We start from the raw sequence: 14,578 nt of genomic DNA, 5'->3' as shown, positions 1-14,578 counted from the left end.
TCTGAGGTAGCTGCAACCTGAGGGCTGCAGGCAGCTAATGAATTCTGAAGACAGCTTTCCTCCCTCCAGTTGTTTTTCTTCCTCCACCACCTCCCACACAATTAGAAGAACAATGAAATGGAAAAAAAGAATAGCGAGAGATGAAGCCACTTAGCGTCTGTAGTCTGTACGTATTTTGTCAAGGTTTCACCGTCTTATGGTCGTCAAGGTGTTCAGCGTGGGAGTGCCAGGGGGCTTGGCCTCATGCAGGATGAGGGGATGACGACTGGGATCCTGGTCCCCACCCTGGAGGAAGGAGGTCAAGGTCGAGCTGGGAGGGAGCGGAAGTAGGAGGTGAAAGTCTGTGTCAGGAACCAGGATTGCGCACTGAGAGGTGCTCCACGTGGGAGGGGGTGGGTTGGGGGTCCAGCCAGGCCAAGGACTTTGCACACAAGGAGAGCCAGGTGAGGCCAGGCATCAGTGTGGGGAGCTTACCCTCAGAGACTCGAGGTGGGAGCACCAGGCAGGGGGCTGGGACCGTGCCTGAACAAAGAGACGAGGCACAACCAGAGGCCGGACACAGAGCGGGGTCCCTGAGTCGGGGGCACGGATGGGAGTGCTGGAGAAAGGGGGGGACCTCAGAGCAGAAGGGGAAGGGTTCACTGTTTTTCCGGAGCTTTGTAAAGCCAACTGTGAAGTCAGAGGGAGCAGTCCCCAAGACCACTCTCCCTTCTGACACTGTTTGCAAACTGGGGGACCATCATGTTCAGTAATTCACTGGAAGGAATCCCAGAGCACACGGTTGGCTGTTACACTCGTGGTTACGGTTTACAGCAGGGAAGGGACACGGATTAAAGTCAGCCAGGAGAAGCACGTGTGACGGTACACGCAGCATACTGCCGGCCGGGGACGCCCACCCAAGCCTTTGGCGTCTGCAGCGTTTCTCGAGGCTCCATCACGTACTGCCCGCCTGGCTGACCTTTACCCGTCCAGTCCCTCTTGGAGGTCAGACTGGTCCTGCGAGGCCCAAAGCCCCCATCCTAAGTCATGCTGTTAGACTGTCCAGTGGCCAGACCCACCCCCCCCGCCCCCCTGGCAAGCGAGATACTCTCATCAGGCAGGACTTCCCAGGTGGCTTTAGGTGGCCTCCCAGGAGTCAAGGACCAAGGCCAGACATCTCTGTGGGTCAGGTTAACGCTTCACCACAAACGCTTGCAGTTTGGCATGGGAGAAGGCACAGGAGAAGGACAAGGACCCCGAAGTGCAGGTGGACAGGAAGGGCTTCACACAACGCTGCTCAGACTGGGATGTGCACACACATTGAAGGTCATAGACCTCCATGTGGTGCCTGGCATTTGGCGGCTCCTCTTGTGGCTGGTTGCTGGGCATTTGCAGGTGTTTCTCACGGCTGTTGCGTGCTGGGTATAGAAGCAAAGGCAGCTGGGTCCTGTGTAAAGGAATTCCACGCCACTGGTGGGCGTAACCTTGGCCTCTCCCTTCACCCAGGTCCTCTCTATGTCGTGAAGATACCTACAGGGTGGTTCTAAGGATGAAACGAGACCCTGAGTGTGGGAATCCTTTGTGCATGGAACACAAAGGCCTGCACAGGGCAGCAAGCGCGAGTGGTGTTGAAAATCCGGCTTCTGGGGACGTCCCTGGTGGTCCGGTGGTTGAGACTTCGCCTTCCAATGCAGAGGGTGGAGGTTCAGTCCCTGGTCACAGAGCTAAGATCCCACATGTCTCTTGGCCAAAATGTAAAAACAGAAGCGGTATTGTAACAAATTCAATAAAGACTTAAAAAAACAGTTCAGTTCAGTCACTCAGTCATGTCCGACTCTTTGCAATCCCATGGTCTTCAACACGCCAGGCTTCCCTGTCCATCGCCAACTCCTGGAGCTTACTCAAACTCACGTCCACTGAGTCGGTGATGCCATCCAACCTCTTGTCCTCTGTCGTCCCCTTCTCCTCTTGCTTTCAATCTTTCCCAGAAGCAGGGTCTTTTCAAATGAGTCAGTTCTTTACATCAGATGTCCAAAGTATTGGAGTTTTAGCTTCAGCATCAGTCCTTCCAATGAACACTCAGGACTGATCTTTAGGATGGACTGGTTGGATCTCTTTGCAGTCTAAGGGACTCTCAAGAGTCTTCTCCAACACCACAGTTCAAAAGCATCAATTCTTCGACACTCAGCTTTCTTTATAGTCCAACTCTCACATCCATACATGACCACTGGAAAAACCATAGCCTTGACTAGACGGACCTTTGTTGGCAAAGTAATGTCTCTGCTTTTTAATATGCTGTCTAGATTGGTCATAGCTTTTTTCCAAGGAGTAAGCATCTTTTTATTTCATGGCTGCAGTCACCATCGGCAGTGATTTTGGAGCCCCCCAAAATAAAGTCTCTCTCACTGTTTCCATTGTTTCCCCATCTATTTCCCATGAAGTGATGGGACCAGATGCCACGATCTTAGTTTTCTGAATGTTGAGCTTTAATCCAACTTTTTCACTCTCCTCTTTCACTTTCATCAAGAGGCTCTTTAGTTCTTCACTTTCTGCCATAAGGGTGGTGTCATCTGCATATCTGAGGTTATTGATATTTCTCCCAACAATCTTGATTCCAGCTATGCTTCATCCAGTCCAGCATTTCGGTCCACATAAAATTTCCAGCTTCTGAAGGTACTTGTTTGCTGGGATTCCTCCCGCTGTTGGTTTATAATGTGTAGTGCATATAGAAAAGCATCTACGGTTTTGGAGGAATTACCCCTGAACTAACGCCCGCCTTCTTGCTCGGTCCTAGGTGAGGCTCCAGGTTGGGCTGTACGCCGTGTACCTTCTAGACTGGCTCACCGTCTTTAACAAGGAGCAGTTCCTCATCCTCCGCCTGGAAGACCACGCCTCCAACGTCAAGGACACCATGCACAGGGTCTTCCAGTTCCTCAGCCTTGGTATGAATCTTGAGCCGGACACCCACAGAGCAGGGCGGGAGTTCCATGGACACCGACCTGCCGGGTCCCAGGCAGACTCCGTGAGCCTGGGCAGGGTGGGCCTGGGCGGGGAGAGCCACAGATTAGCGCCTGTTGGTGAAGCACCAGCTCCAGATGGGGCCTTGTACGCAGTGTGGGGAGGCGGTCTCCGGGGAGGAAGAGACAGCCACTCATCTGGGAGCTTATGGTCCAGTGGAAGGAGAGGAGGAAGCAAGGCTTGAATCACCGAGTGACTGATGGTGACGTGGGCGAGGAGTGATTTAGTGTCCTCATACACGTGAAACCCTTACATGTGACTTGGGGGTCTCAGCTGCTGAAGGGATCTTGGAAGGAGTGGTGTGAGCTGCGCCATGAGAATGGACAGGGTGTCCTGACTGCTGGAACTGTCTTTCAGAGGCCACAGGGCCTGGAGGAGGGGATGGGCAGGTCATCGGTTGTCCCTGCTTTGCTGGGACCCCTGGAGGCAGAGCCACGTGGCCAGGTTTGGGCTCCTGGGCCTCCAGGGTGAAGGACCCTGTCCCCACCCAGAGGAGACCGTCCCCTCGAGTCCCTGGTGGCACTTTGTGGTGGCAGGCTAATTCGCTGGCCCCAGTGACGGCTGGTAGAGGCGTGTACACGGGTGCAGAGGGTCCCCGGTGGGCAGCACCCAGGACCCCTCGAGAGGCTGGGCCGGCCTGCACGTTCCTCCCCCACAGCCACCCAGACGCCCCCGCAGCCCTGTCTGATGAGCTTGCCTGGGAGTTTTGTCAGTTGAATATTTCCTGAGATCCATTTGCCCGCCGCTGGGACTCAGGGCCCTTTTGTCATTTGATTCCTGTCTCCTTCTCGCGGAGACCTGGTAATGCAGTCGAGTGTGATTACCTTTTCCTTTTAAGGCCTGGAACCGTTTTTCCTTTGACTGGGCCACCTGCAGACTCTGGCACATTTCAGTGACTCGTCTTTGGTCCCTAAGATGGACGCTGGCAAAGGCCAGTCCGTTCCTTCCCTGTCACGTAACCCAGGGACACTGGGGTGTAGTTTCTGTGCATGGACTCAGGACTTCAGCCTGACCCTGAGAGCCCTGGGGCGCAGAGGCCGAGTGGGGATCCTGGAGGTTGAGCCAGTGAGAGGCTTCAGGTCCTGCGGGCTGGGGGTGGAGGCCGCACTCTTGGGAGGCAGCACCTGCTGGTTTGTTCTTGGGCCTCCCCCCACGGACACCCCTGCTGCAGGTGGAGGTTCAGCCAGTGGGGGGTCCCTGGGCACGGGTGGCCCCCACCCCTCCCCCCGTGGTGACTGCACAGCAGGACACACGGGGAGAAATACGGCTCCACCACGAGGCCCTCTGCAGCGGCCTGGAGTGGAAATGGTGGAGGCAGAATTCGAGTGGCCGGTTGCAGAGCATCTCCGTGCGGAGGCCGCGTGTGGCAGGCCACAGCTCTCCAGGCACAGGCCGGCTCCTCTTTACGGGGCTTTGGAAGTGAAACCAGGAGGCGAGGCTGCACCCAGAGACCCAGCTGTGCTTCCAGGGTGGCAAACACACCAGACCACGTAGAAGGCATCTGCTTACAACGCAGGAGACTTGGGTTCGATCCCTGGGTCAGGAAGATCCCCTGGAGAAGGCAATGGCAACCCACTCCAGTACCCTTGCCTGGAAAATCCAATGGACAGACGAGCCTGGTAGGCTACAGTCTACGGGGTCACAAAGAGTCGGACACGACTGAGCGACTTCACTTTCACTTTTCACTTTCCCTCAGCAACTCCGAAATGAATCCAGCCAAAGAATCTGAATCTCCATACACATTCTTACAGGAACCTCCTGTCTTCCCAGGAAGCATGGCCTGGATTCTCTCATTAGGGTTTCTTATGCCCCTCACTGGCCTCACAGGCTCTTTCCTTTGCGTTCTAGGACCCTTAAGTGAGAAGCAAGAGGCCTTGATGACCAAGAGCCCAGCATCCAACACACGGCGTCCTGAGGACCGGGATCTGGGGCCCATGTGGCCGGTCACCCAGAGGCTTCTGCGGGACTTCTACGGGCCTTTCAACGCCCGGCTGGCGCAGGTCCTCGCCGACGAGGCCTTCCTGTGGAGGAAGACGTGAAACCGGCTTCCCGGCGCCGGCAGGGCCGCGGTTTCTGTGACTTCCATGGTCTGAAGGTCTCTCTTGGGGAACCCTTACACTCAGAGCCTGGAGGAGACCCCCCCCGTCCCTGGGCCCGTGTTTGTGGAACCTGGTTCCGAATCCTTTGTGACATCACGCAGCCCAGCAAGGACCCATCGCCAAGCCTTGGATGGAGGCTGTTGGAGATTCCACTTGGAAAGGGGTCCCCTTCTGCTCTGAGAGTGTCCAGGCTCCGGGACGAGGCAGGCGGGCGCTGGGTGGGGTGCAGGAGGGTGCTGGGTGTGGAGTCTGGGCTTTGACGATTCCGAGATCCACTGGAGGCCCCACCCCATCGAGGGCCAGGATACACACTACACATTCAGTTTCACAATCCTCTGTTCAGGTCACTAAACCTCAGGATGGCGGAGAATGGAGGCTCTTTCATTTTTTTTTTTTCACCTTTTACCCCAAAGTCAGCCCTTCTGTCTCTTCAGATATAAACCCCATCAATTTCACTATTTACGAGAGAAAAGACACAAGTCAATTTTGGGTAGCATGTTCCTGTCTCGGACCTCCTCCCCTTCTGTCCTCGTGGACTTTACTTATGTTTAAAAAGAAAGCGAATGTATTTAAAACAAACCACTTTCTGCATTTCACTGGCTGGAGCTCTCTTTTTCTGTCCACGTAGATGTTTTCTCAAGAGTTTTTTTGTTTTTTTCAATTTCTAACTGGAGATATAAATTCAGTTTAAAATCAGAAGGGAAATGGTCGCTGTTAATGCCAGACTGAACACCTTGAAGGAATCGATGGAAAAATCTGTGCACCTTGGCCCCGGCTGTGCCCCCGAGGGCCTCAGAGAGCTGCCCGCGCTGGGAGGTTTTAGTTCTGGGGGCGACAGGCTCCACTGCTCTGCCTTCCTCTGTGGTGAGCTTGTTACCACCTTCTCCTCCGTATGTGGCCAGAGGGCCTTCCTCACCCAGCAAACTGCAGAATGCCTGTTTCGGATCCAGAAATAGACATGTGAGCTCTGCCTGGGCCGGACGAGCTGTGCTGGGATTCCATACGAGAAAGCCGGGAGCAGATCCTTGACAGAACTTTCTGGGCCACTTGGCAGCTCGGTTTGCTGTCAGATGCGCTGACGGTCTTGCTGTTTCTTGGAGGTGATGGGAAAGATTGAACGCCGTTCTTGCACACAAGCCCCCAGGCGGGACCCCCAGCTAAACTCTGCGCACGGTTGTCAGTGGAAGGTTCTGCGAGTCAGAGGTCTCCAGGTCGAGGTGCCAGGCACACCACCAGTCAGAAAGTGCAAACGCCTCCACGGGCAGCCGCCACTCATGGGGCTGAGGATTCACTCAGCTGTCCCATCCCTACTGCCGTTGGAGGTGGGATGCTCTGTCCACTCGAAGGCGCGCGGTGGGCTCGCCCGGGCACGGCCAGGCTGTTTCTGCTGTGGAGCAGCCCGGGTCCCGAGCACCCACTTTCAGGGACAGGCCCCCTCTTCCTCTCTCCCCGTGGCACTTGGAGCAGCAGCGCACAGGAGACCTGTCCTGAGCGCGAGGTTCTGTAGGAAGATATCACTGGCGCATACGTGTGTATTTCTTTGCAGTACAGGGGTGCGTGTGTGGGTGTGTGCGTGTGTTTCTCAGCGGGTTCCCTTCAGTTCTGTTGCCTGTCAGCCCCCTCTGCTCTGGACTCAACCCCCATTCATGGGTTCATTTCTCTGCCAGTTCTTCAACAGCTCATCAGTTTCAGCCCACGTTTTGCTCCTCGGCCCCAACCGTGGTCACAAGGACTTTGCTCACGCACCCCCTGCATGTGAGCAACATGCAGCGTAATTCTACTTCTTACAGAAGTGTTAACCGAAAGTCTGAGTTCCAATATTATTTGGTTTATTATACAAATCTTTCTACAGACGCAGGCCCATCCGTGGGTGCCAGTCAGCACCGTCTGCACGGACACGGTTTCTCCAGGGGCCTTTCTCCAAAGGGCTGGCTGGCTGTCGCCTTTGCTTTCCTCTGCTCTCTTGTGTGCGAGGCCCCTCTCCTGGTGACGGCAGAGCTGCCATTTCGAGCGGTGGTCCTTGAGCCCATCATCCCAAACCAAAGCAAATCAGAGCCTCTCTCACTACCCAGGTTACTGTGTGTCCCCAAAGCTGTGCATCCGATTGTATTAAACTATGCCCCCTTCGTTGCGTTAAGGTGTGTTTATGAACCATCATTGTGCTGTCCTTTTGTTAATACTGATCGTAATTAAACGTGGACCCCAGAGGGCACGCCCTTCCTCCTTAGCCGTCACAGCACCCATGGAAGTGTGTCCGCCGAGTGCAGGCGTGTGAAGGAGCCACAGGAGGAGCTCAGCGTCTCGCCTGCTGCACTATGAACCCTGTACCCAGGGGACCTGCCACGCGTGGTGACGGTGAGAGAGAGGACGTGGACGTCCCCAGGGACTCCGGCGGATGGTGTGAGTAAGGGCGGTGAGGTGCAGCCCTGTCCAAGACGGGCCTAATGTCATCTTCAGACATTCAGGTTTCAAGCTTGGGTGATCAAAGGTCCTGCTGCTCCCAACAGGCTGCTTTCCTCATGTCTCAGGCCTGCCTGGCCCCTGGGGGCTGCGACTTTGAGGTTCCTGGTGTCACTGTGTGCATGTCATTGTCCCTGGACACCCCAAGGCCCCCAGGTGCAGCCAGGGCAAGCCTGAGGGAGATGAGGTAACCTCAGGTCTGGGGCTGCGGGAGCCTGGGTCATCCTGGAGGCAGTGGGAAGCCGGGTCAGTTCCCGAATTCTGGAAGGACCCACTCTGGGTTCTCCTCTCCCCAGCACAGCCCCCAGTACTGGTGTGTCGGAGGGGAGAGGTGGTAGCAAGGCCGGGCCTGCCAACGAGGAAATCCCCAGCTCTTAATGGCAAAGCCAGGAACAGTTTCACTCAGCAAGGAAGGTGCTGGGCCTGTGAGAAGAAGGGGCGGTGGGAGACGGGGATGGGGGCAGATGGGTGTGTCTGGAAGGTGGATCCCAGGACCCCCTCCCCCGGGGCCTGTCCAAAACCCCCGCTGCTGTGAGGCCACTCCCACCCCCACTCGGGACCCAGCTCTCAGGGAACATTCTGATGAGGACCATCTATATCTGAATGTAAACTTTCGCTCAGATTGAGTGCTCAGTCTCTTCAGTCGTGTCCAACTCTTTGTGACCCCGTGGACTGTAGCCCACCAGGTTTCTCTATCCATGTGGACTCTCCAGGCAAGAATACTGGAGTGGGTCACCATGCCCTCCTCCAGGGGATCTTCCCCACCTAGGGATCGAACCGGGATCTCTTAAGTCTCCTGCATTGGCATGCTGGTTCTTTACCACTAGCGCCACCTGGACTCTGGGCTACAGGATGCTAAAGCTGGATCAGCTTTCCTTCCCGTCTACAGGTCACACCTGCAAAGCCCATTTCCCAGGTAACATGACATATCTCTCGGTTCCAGGAATTAGGATGTAGGCATCTTTGGGAACCTTTATCCAGTCAGCAACAGGGGGTGGTCCCCTGAGCAGATTGGCAGTCAGAGGATGCAGGGGGTGCCCACTGGCCTGCCCCTTTCGGACAAGCAGGTCTGAGTGGGCAGCGTCTGCCTAGCAGAGGGAGGCCCAGCTTCCCAATGTTCTGTTCTGAGACGGCGCCTGTGAGAGGAGGGAGGAGACAGGGCGAATGGCGAGTGGTTCCTTCATATGTTTCTTCCAAGTGAGCCTTGCTGTGGTCCCAGGGGGACCTGCAGAAGCCACACGGGCACTTCTGAGTTTCTGAAGTTCAGCTGCTCTGAAGTGAGTCATGCTTCCACGGGAGTCGCTTTTGAAAACCACACAAACGGTTAGAATGTTTTCTGGCCCCCGAGGGGCTCTTGGGGACCCACCGGCCTCCAAGAGGGAAGCCTTTGGAAAGCAACCACCAACCTCGCTGTCAGCGCCTGGGCCTCGTGGCCCCAGGCTGACCTCCACTCCGTGACCTTGGCTCCGTCCTTGCTGCTGAAGCCCTGCCCTGTCAGCATGGCCTCGCCCCCCTCGTGTTGCCTGCCCCTGCCCCTCATGGTGCCTGGCCCCACCCCCTCGTGGTGCCCATCCTTTGCAGAACGGCTCTTGCAGGTCCCAGTGGGCAGGGCGGAGGCTGGGCAGTCCTGGGCCTCTTTGACCTGCAGGTGGCTGTCCCTGAGAGCCTGCAGGTGACGAGGACACCACAGAGACGGAAGTGGTGGCACCTCAGCATCTGCAGAGGCCCCACCGGAGGAATAGTAGTCGTTCCCCCTTGTCTGCCACTTGGAGCAGCTGGGTCCTCCCACCAGGGGTCGGGACCAATCGGTTGCACCTACGTTCATCACCCGCGCACTTGGGCAGAGCAAGAAGTAGGGCTGTCCATCCTGTGTGAGTACCCTGCTCTGTGGGTGCCCGGCTTCGAATTTGGGGCACAGAGGAGAGTAGAAGGGGGCCTCAGCCCCCACAGTGGAGAACCCCAGCTGGGGGTAGCAGGGCAGCGAGCATGGGGGGCTGCCAGGGCTCCTAGGGCTTTCTGTCCACCTCCAGCTCTGAGCGGGCCCTTTAAGGTCAGGCCCAGGTCAGATCTAGAAGCAGGCTGTCTGGACCCTGGGCCTCCCGAGTCTCAGGACTTTCCCAAGACCTCCGTGAGGTAGTGGGGGACCCCGCCCTTTACTTCCCTGAGAAATTCCCTTCTCCCAGAGCAGAGAAAGCCCGGGTCCTGGGAATAAGGCTGGAAGCCTTCCAGCCTCTTCTCCTGGAGTCATGGGCCATCTTTCTTCACCATTCTTCCCCTGAAAGGCACAGTCTGACTTGCACCCACCAAATTTGGCCCCCGAAGAGGACAGTGTGGGGAGGGGGCGTGGGGCCAGCCCCGGGCCTGGAGCCAGATGAGCTGGGTTCAAGGCCGGGGCTGTGTCCACCCCATCTCCTTGCGGACACCACAGGCCCCGGTAATGGTACATGAAAGTATAAAGTGAGGATCCGAGAGCTACCCGTCTACCTGAGGTCCCACAGTTCCGATCTCTGGAAAGAACGAGCAGAATGTCAATTCAGAAGTTTTCCTTTGTATCTTCCAAGTCAGAGCTCTTAACCATGCTGTAGCGTACATTCCCCACTCCTCATCAGCCTCCCCCTCCCCAGCTGCCTGTCTGCATTTCACATGTCAGCCCCATCTCTGATACCCTTAGGCATAGGGCAGCAGTTTCTGGGTCTTCTGGGCAGAGGTTTCTGCAGACCTGCCCACCTAGGGGTCTAGGTGGTGACCAGAGCTTCTAGGGGAAAACAAAGGGAAGCAGACACGGCTTTGTTCGGCCAGAAGGGTTTTGCCGCTGAGACTCGGGCCGGCAGAGGAATCCTCCAAGTCCTGGGTCGGCCAAGCCTCCCACTCACAGGACCAAGAAGACTTTAGGGGGCTGGCTGTGGGGGCTTTGGAGTCACAACATAAACGGACAGGCTGTCCCTGGACTCAGCCCTGCCCAGTGGCCTCAAAGGCACCAAGGGGACACCCAGCTAGAAAGTCTGCAGAGTCCGCATTTAACTTCTTAGCAAGGGTTTTCTGAGCATCTACTTTGCACAAGGCTCTGGGCCGGGCATTAGGGTAGAGGGGAGGCTGCTCGTCTGTTCAGTGACTGCTTCACTGGTTCTTTCACCACGTATTTATGGGGCCCTGACTGTGTGAAGTGGGGGTGGGGGAGGGCAAAGGTCAGAGGTCAGAGGCCCGGATGAGGCCCGGAGCTGTGTCCACGGTAGGCGGGATGGGCTGGGTGAGGTCAGAATTCTCGGAGCATCCGTAAATCCTTCTTAACCACATACACGTTCTTAAACATTTGATTTTTACTTAAAATATTTAAAGTACATTCATGTATCTGTCTTCTGATATAAGGGCCAAAGCCTTTTGCCCAAACATGAGTCTGCAGATTGGAGTTTCGGTCGTCTTTGCGGCTGAAACCACATCGTTCTGAATCAGCACTGGTTTCTGGTTTTTGTTCTCTAAAGGCGTACGAGAACTGAAAGGCCCTTGTGAAGCGTCAGAAGGCAGAGTCCTTCGTCATACGTGTAGTTACTCCCCTCGTGTGTGCTGGGACTTACCAACCCTTCCGACCTGGTTTTCAGAAAGTGACTCATATTTTCCACTCGTATTTCATTTGTTTACATCAGCGGTTCTCAAGCTGTGGTCCGAGGATGCTGGCGACCCTCAAGACCCTTTCAAGAGACCCACCAGGCAAAACTAAGACTCATGACCATACCAACGTCGTTCACTCTTTACCTTCTCATTTCCTCTCGAAAGTACAAATGATGAATTCTAGAGGCTGAAGCCTGCTCTGATAGCTGATGGACTCACGCTTGTGCATTCATGGGCTTTGAAAGTCTTTCAACCTTAATTTCTCCTGTAGGGAAGCCTGGTGTTCTGCAGGCCATGGGCTCGCAGAGTTGGACACAACTGAGCGACTGAACAACAACAAATACTGATAGATGTGAACCATATAAACAAAAGCTCTTTGGGAATATTCAATAATTTTTAAGAGTGCAAAGGAGTCTGGCTACAAACAGTTTGAGAACTGCTAGTTTCTATATTTATTAAATCACACATTTCTGATATCAAGCACAATTGGCATAAGAAAGACTTGGGAATAAGCGTAACTGACTTGCAATAAATAAACACAGAGTTGACTGGAGGGCATTTTGCAGAAAGGCCAAGAGCACTAAGCCTGCCCTGAGCATCGGCTAGGATGCTGCGGAATGAGGAGATGGGCATCTGTCTGCGCGGAGGCAGACGAGAGGCATCCACGGTACCCGAGGCGACGGAGTGACAGCGACGTTGCTGTTACGGAACACGTGCTGCGCGCCAGGGCCTGTGCTCAGTGTCTCCGTGGAGCCTCACCACCACCCTGAGAGAGGGCTTCTGCTTATACAGGTGGGGCAGCTGAGGCTGAGAGGGGCCGACACTAATAAGCCCGAGACCACCCCCCTGCCACCCAGCTCCTGAGGAGCAGAGTTAGGCCTGGATCTCAGGTCTGCTGATCTCCAGGACCTGCCTCTTAACCAGCTGTCCTCACCCCTGAGTCCCTGAAGTCTCCCCAGTTTCTAAGGAGGCAGGTGGGGCGGGCAGTGAAGTCAGGTGGGTACCCGTACCTTCCGCACAGTCTGGGCCGGGAGGCCGACACAGGCAGTGGGGACTGAGGTCAGGACCAGGTGGCCTCTTCAAGTCATTTCCTTGTGGAAGCAGCAGAACGGACATGAACGGTGCCCCACCCCCTCTTCCGTGCACCCCATCAGTTGGTGCCAGCCTTGTAGGGGCCTTTGGGCAGAGCCTTGATCCTGGCCTCTGCCCCCTCTTTCTGCCTCCCCTCTGTGTCCCACACCCATCTGGAAGGGAGGAAGCTGAGCTCTGTGTGTGCTGAGCCCCTGACTTTTTAGGGGATCGAACAGGAGGGACCGGCTGCTCCAGGGGCCCTTCCATCTCATGGTCTGAAGCTTCCTCAGAGCCCAGGAATCCTGGGTTGCCCCCATCCTGCCAGTTCTGAGGTTAGTGAGGGGCCCTCTGTGTTCCCTGTGGGCAACAGCTCCTGCGGCCCTGTGGGTTGGAGTCACGGGTGAGGAATGGGGAGTGGCCGCTTCCCTCCTCGGGGCTGGCCTCCCCACGGTCACCATGGAGATCGTTTGTTTACTCCCACCTCCACATGAGATAATCTGGAGAAACTGCCATTTTTCTACACTTTCAACATGATGTGGAATTCAGGCAAATTCCAAAGCCACGCCAGCCTCCAGTTCCAAAGGCAGCCTACACGGACCTTAGGGTGCCCGCCAACTTTCCCTAAGAGGGCACACACCTCACCTCTGCTCCACATTGTCTGTCTCCCTGCCTTTGCTCAAGCCATTGTGCCATCAGGAGTGCCCACCCTCCCCATTGTTCAACTGAGTCAACTTCATCCCCCCTTCACCCCAAGGCCAAGTGCAAACATTACCTCCTCCTCCATGACGGCCTCCTGGGTTCCACCCTGTCTCCCACCTCCTGACCTGCTTGAGGACTCTTCCTTCCTTGTCTCACCTCTGTCTAGCTTGGCCCTGATTGCTTTCTACGTGACTCAGTAGTCACTCATGTGTTTTTGTCTCCCCTCCAGACAGTGGATCCTGGGGACACACAGGCTGTTCCTTCCTCCACGCTTAGATACCAGCCGTGGAGTGATGTTCCCGAGAGGGAGGCCGAGAGTGCCTGAACTGGGAGTTTGGTGATCTGGACGAATCTGAGCAAGTGGTTTGACTTCTCCGAACCCCGTTTTCCCCAACTTCTGAACAGTGTGAGGTACCTGGAGGATTGCAAGGGGCCTTTTCAGATCTGCATTTCTCTTTGTTGCCTTTTGAGAACTCACCACATTCCCCAAGCTGCTTCCATGCCCAATGTGTTTTGCAGACAAAGTGTCTGGAGAAGGGATTGGGGCGGGTGTGGCAACCCCCTCCCCATTCTTCAGGGATTCCAGGAAGCCGGACCTGGGAGTAGGAGGCTGTCACTGACATGCAGCCCTGTGCTGCCCCCGTGTGACCTATGTGGGCACTGCACCAGGAAAGCCTTTCTCACCAACCTCTCTGAGGGCTACCCTGACAGATGCCCATCACCAACCTGGCTGGCCCGCTCAACCTCCCGCTGTCTTCCTGCTCACCTCTCACCTGGGCCAGGGAGCTCCTGGCGACCAAGGATCATCTTAGGATGAGGACGCCCCAGGGTGGAAGGACTAAGATCTCCGATCAGCCAACCAGGCGAGTTGTTCTGTGTGGCAGAGAAGGGATTACAGGGGCCTCCAGAGGTGCTCACATGTGCTTCTTGGTCTCCAGGCCCTTCCCAACCCCCGTCTCAGCTAAGAGGCTTGCATGCCATGTAGGATCATGCTCGTCATGCCTTTAGAGAAAGGGAGGCTGGGAAAGGGCCAGACTGACTCCCAGTCCAGTGGTCCATCCGCTCCATCTGGGGCCACAGGACACAGTGCCTGATACACTGAGCTGAGACCCTTCTGTCCTTTGGGACTGGTGGTGGTCAGACACACACACTCCCCCACCAGCCCCTCCCCATCTCAATCCTTCCCACATGGATGCCTCCCCTTCTCAATCTTGACCGCCCACCCACCCTTCCAAGTACCCTGTCCTGAGCGGACCTGAACTTGGGTCTCATACACCCTCCCAGGCTCAGGAGAGCCTGGGGGAGCCCTGACCACCCCGAGGGGCCCCTCAGAGGTGGGAGTGTAGGTGATGAGGACCAGGCTAGAGCTCCTTCCTCACCCATCGTTGTTCTGCCGTCTCCACTCCCCACAGCATCCTTCCTGGGCTCTCCTGTCTCCTTGCAAAATGGACCTTGAGGCCCCCGGCTCCAGGGCCATCTCCATAAGCCAGGCTCTGTGGCCTCTAGCCCCACCCAGGCAGGCTCTGATACCCTTGTCCTTCCTAGATGTGAGGGGACAGAGCTCGGGGGTCCAGGGGGAGCCCCTTTCCCCAGGGGCTCCTTTGCTGACACTTGTCCTGCCTTAGTGTAGGCACACTGAGGTGTTG

The 14,578-nt window shown here is 56.1% G+C and overlaps 1 protein-coding gene and 1 non-coding gene across 4 annotated transcripts in view; both read left to right on the top strand.

Moving 5' to 3' along the window:
* Positions 1-7,233, top strand: part of CHST15 (carbohydrate sulfotransferase 15) — an 80,487-nt gene extending 73,254 nt beyond the window's left edge. For all 3 annotated transcript variants that reach the window (XM_059882099.1, XM_024986067.2, XM_024986066.2), the window contains 2 exons: positions 2,774-2,921; positions 4,846-7,233. In XM_059882099.1, the coding sequence (XP_059738082.1) occupies positions 2,774-2,921; positions 4,846-5,036 (339 nt within the window). In that variant the 3' untranslated portion in view covers positions 5,037-7,233. The remainder of the gene's footprint in view (positions 1-2,773; positions 2,922-4,845) is intronic.
* Positions 7,234-9,209: 1,976 nt separating this feature from the next.
* MIR10165 (microRNA mir-10165) lies at positions 9,210-9,296 on the top strand. The gene has a single exon (NR_162195.1). It is a non-coding gene; the product is annotated as a microRNA mir-10165 (primary transcript).
* The last annotated feature ends 5,282 nt before the right edge of the window (positions 9,297-14,578 follow it).

This window comes from Bos taurus, chromosome 26 (assembly GCF_002263795.3).
Source record: "Bos taurus isolate L1 Dominette 01449 registration number 42190680 breed Hereford chromosome 26, ARS-UCD2.0, whole genome shotgun sequence".
Taxonomy (NCBI): domain Eukaryota; kingdom Metazoa; phylum Chordata; class Mammalia; order Artiodactyla; family Bovidae; genus Bos; species Bos taurus.
Note: the sequence above shows the minus strand (reverse complement) of the source record. Positions and strands in the feature narration are given on the sequence as shown.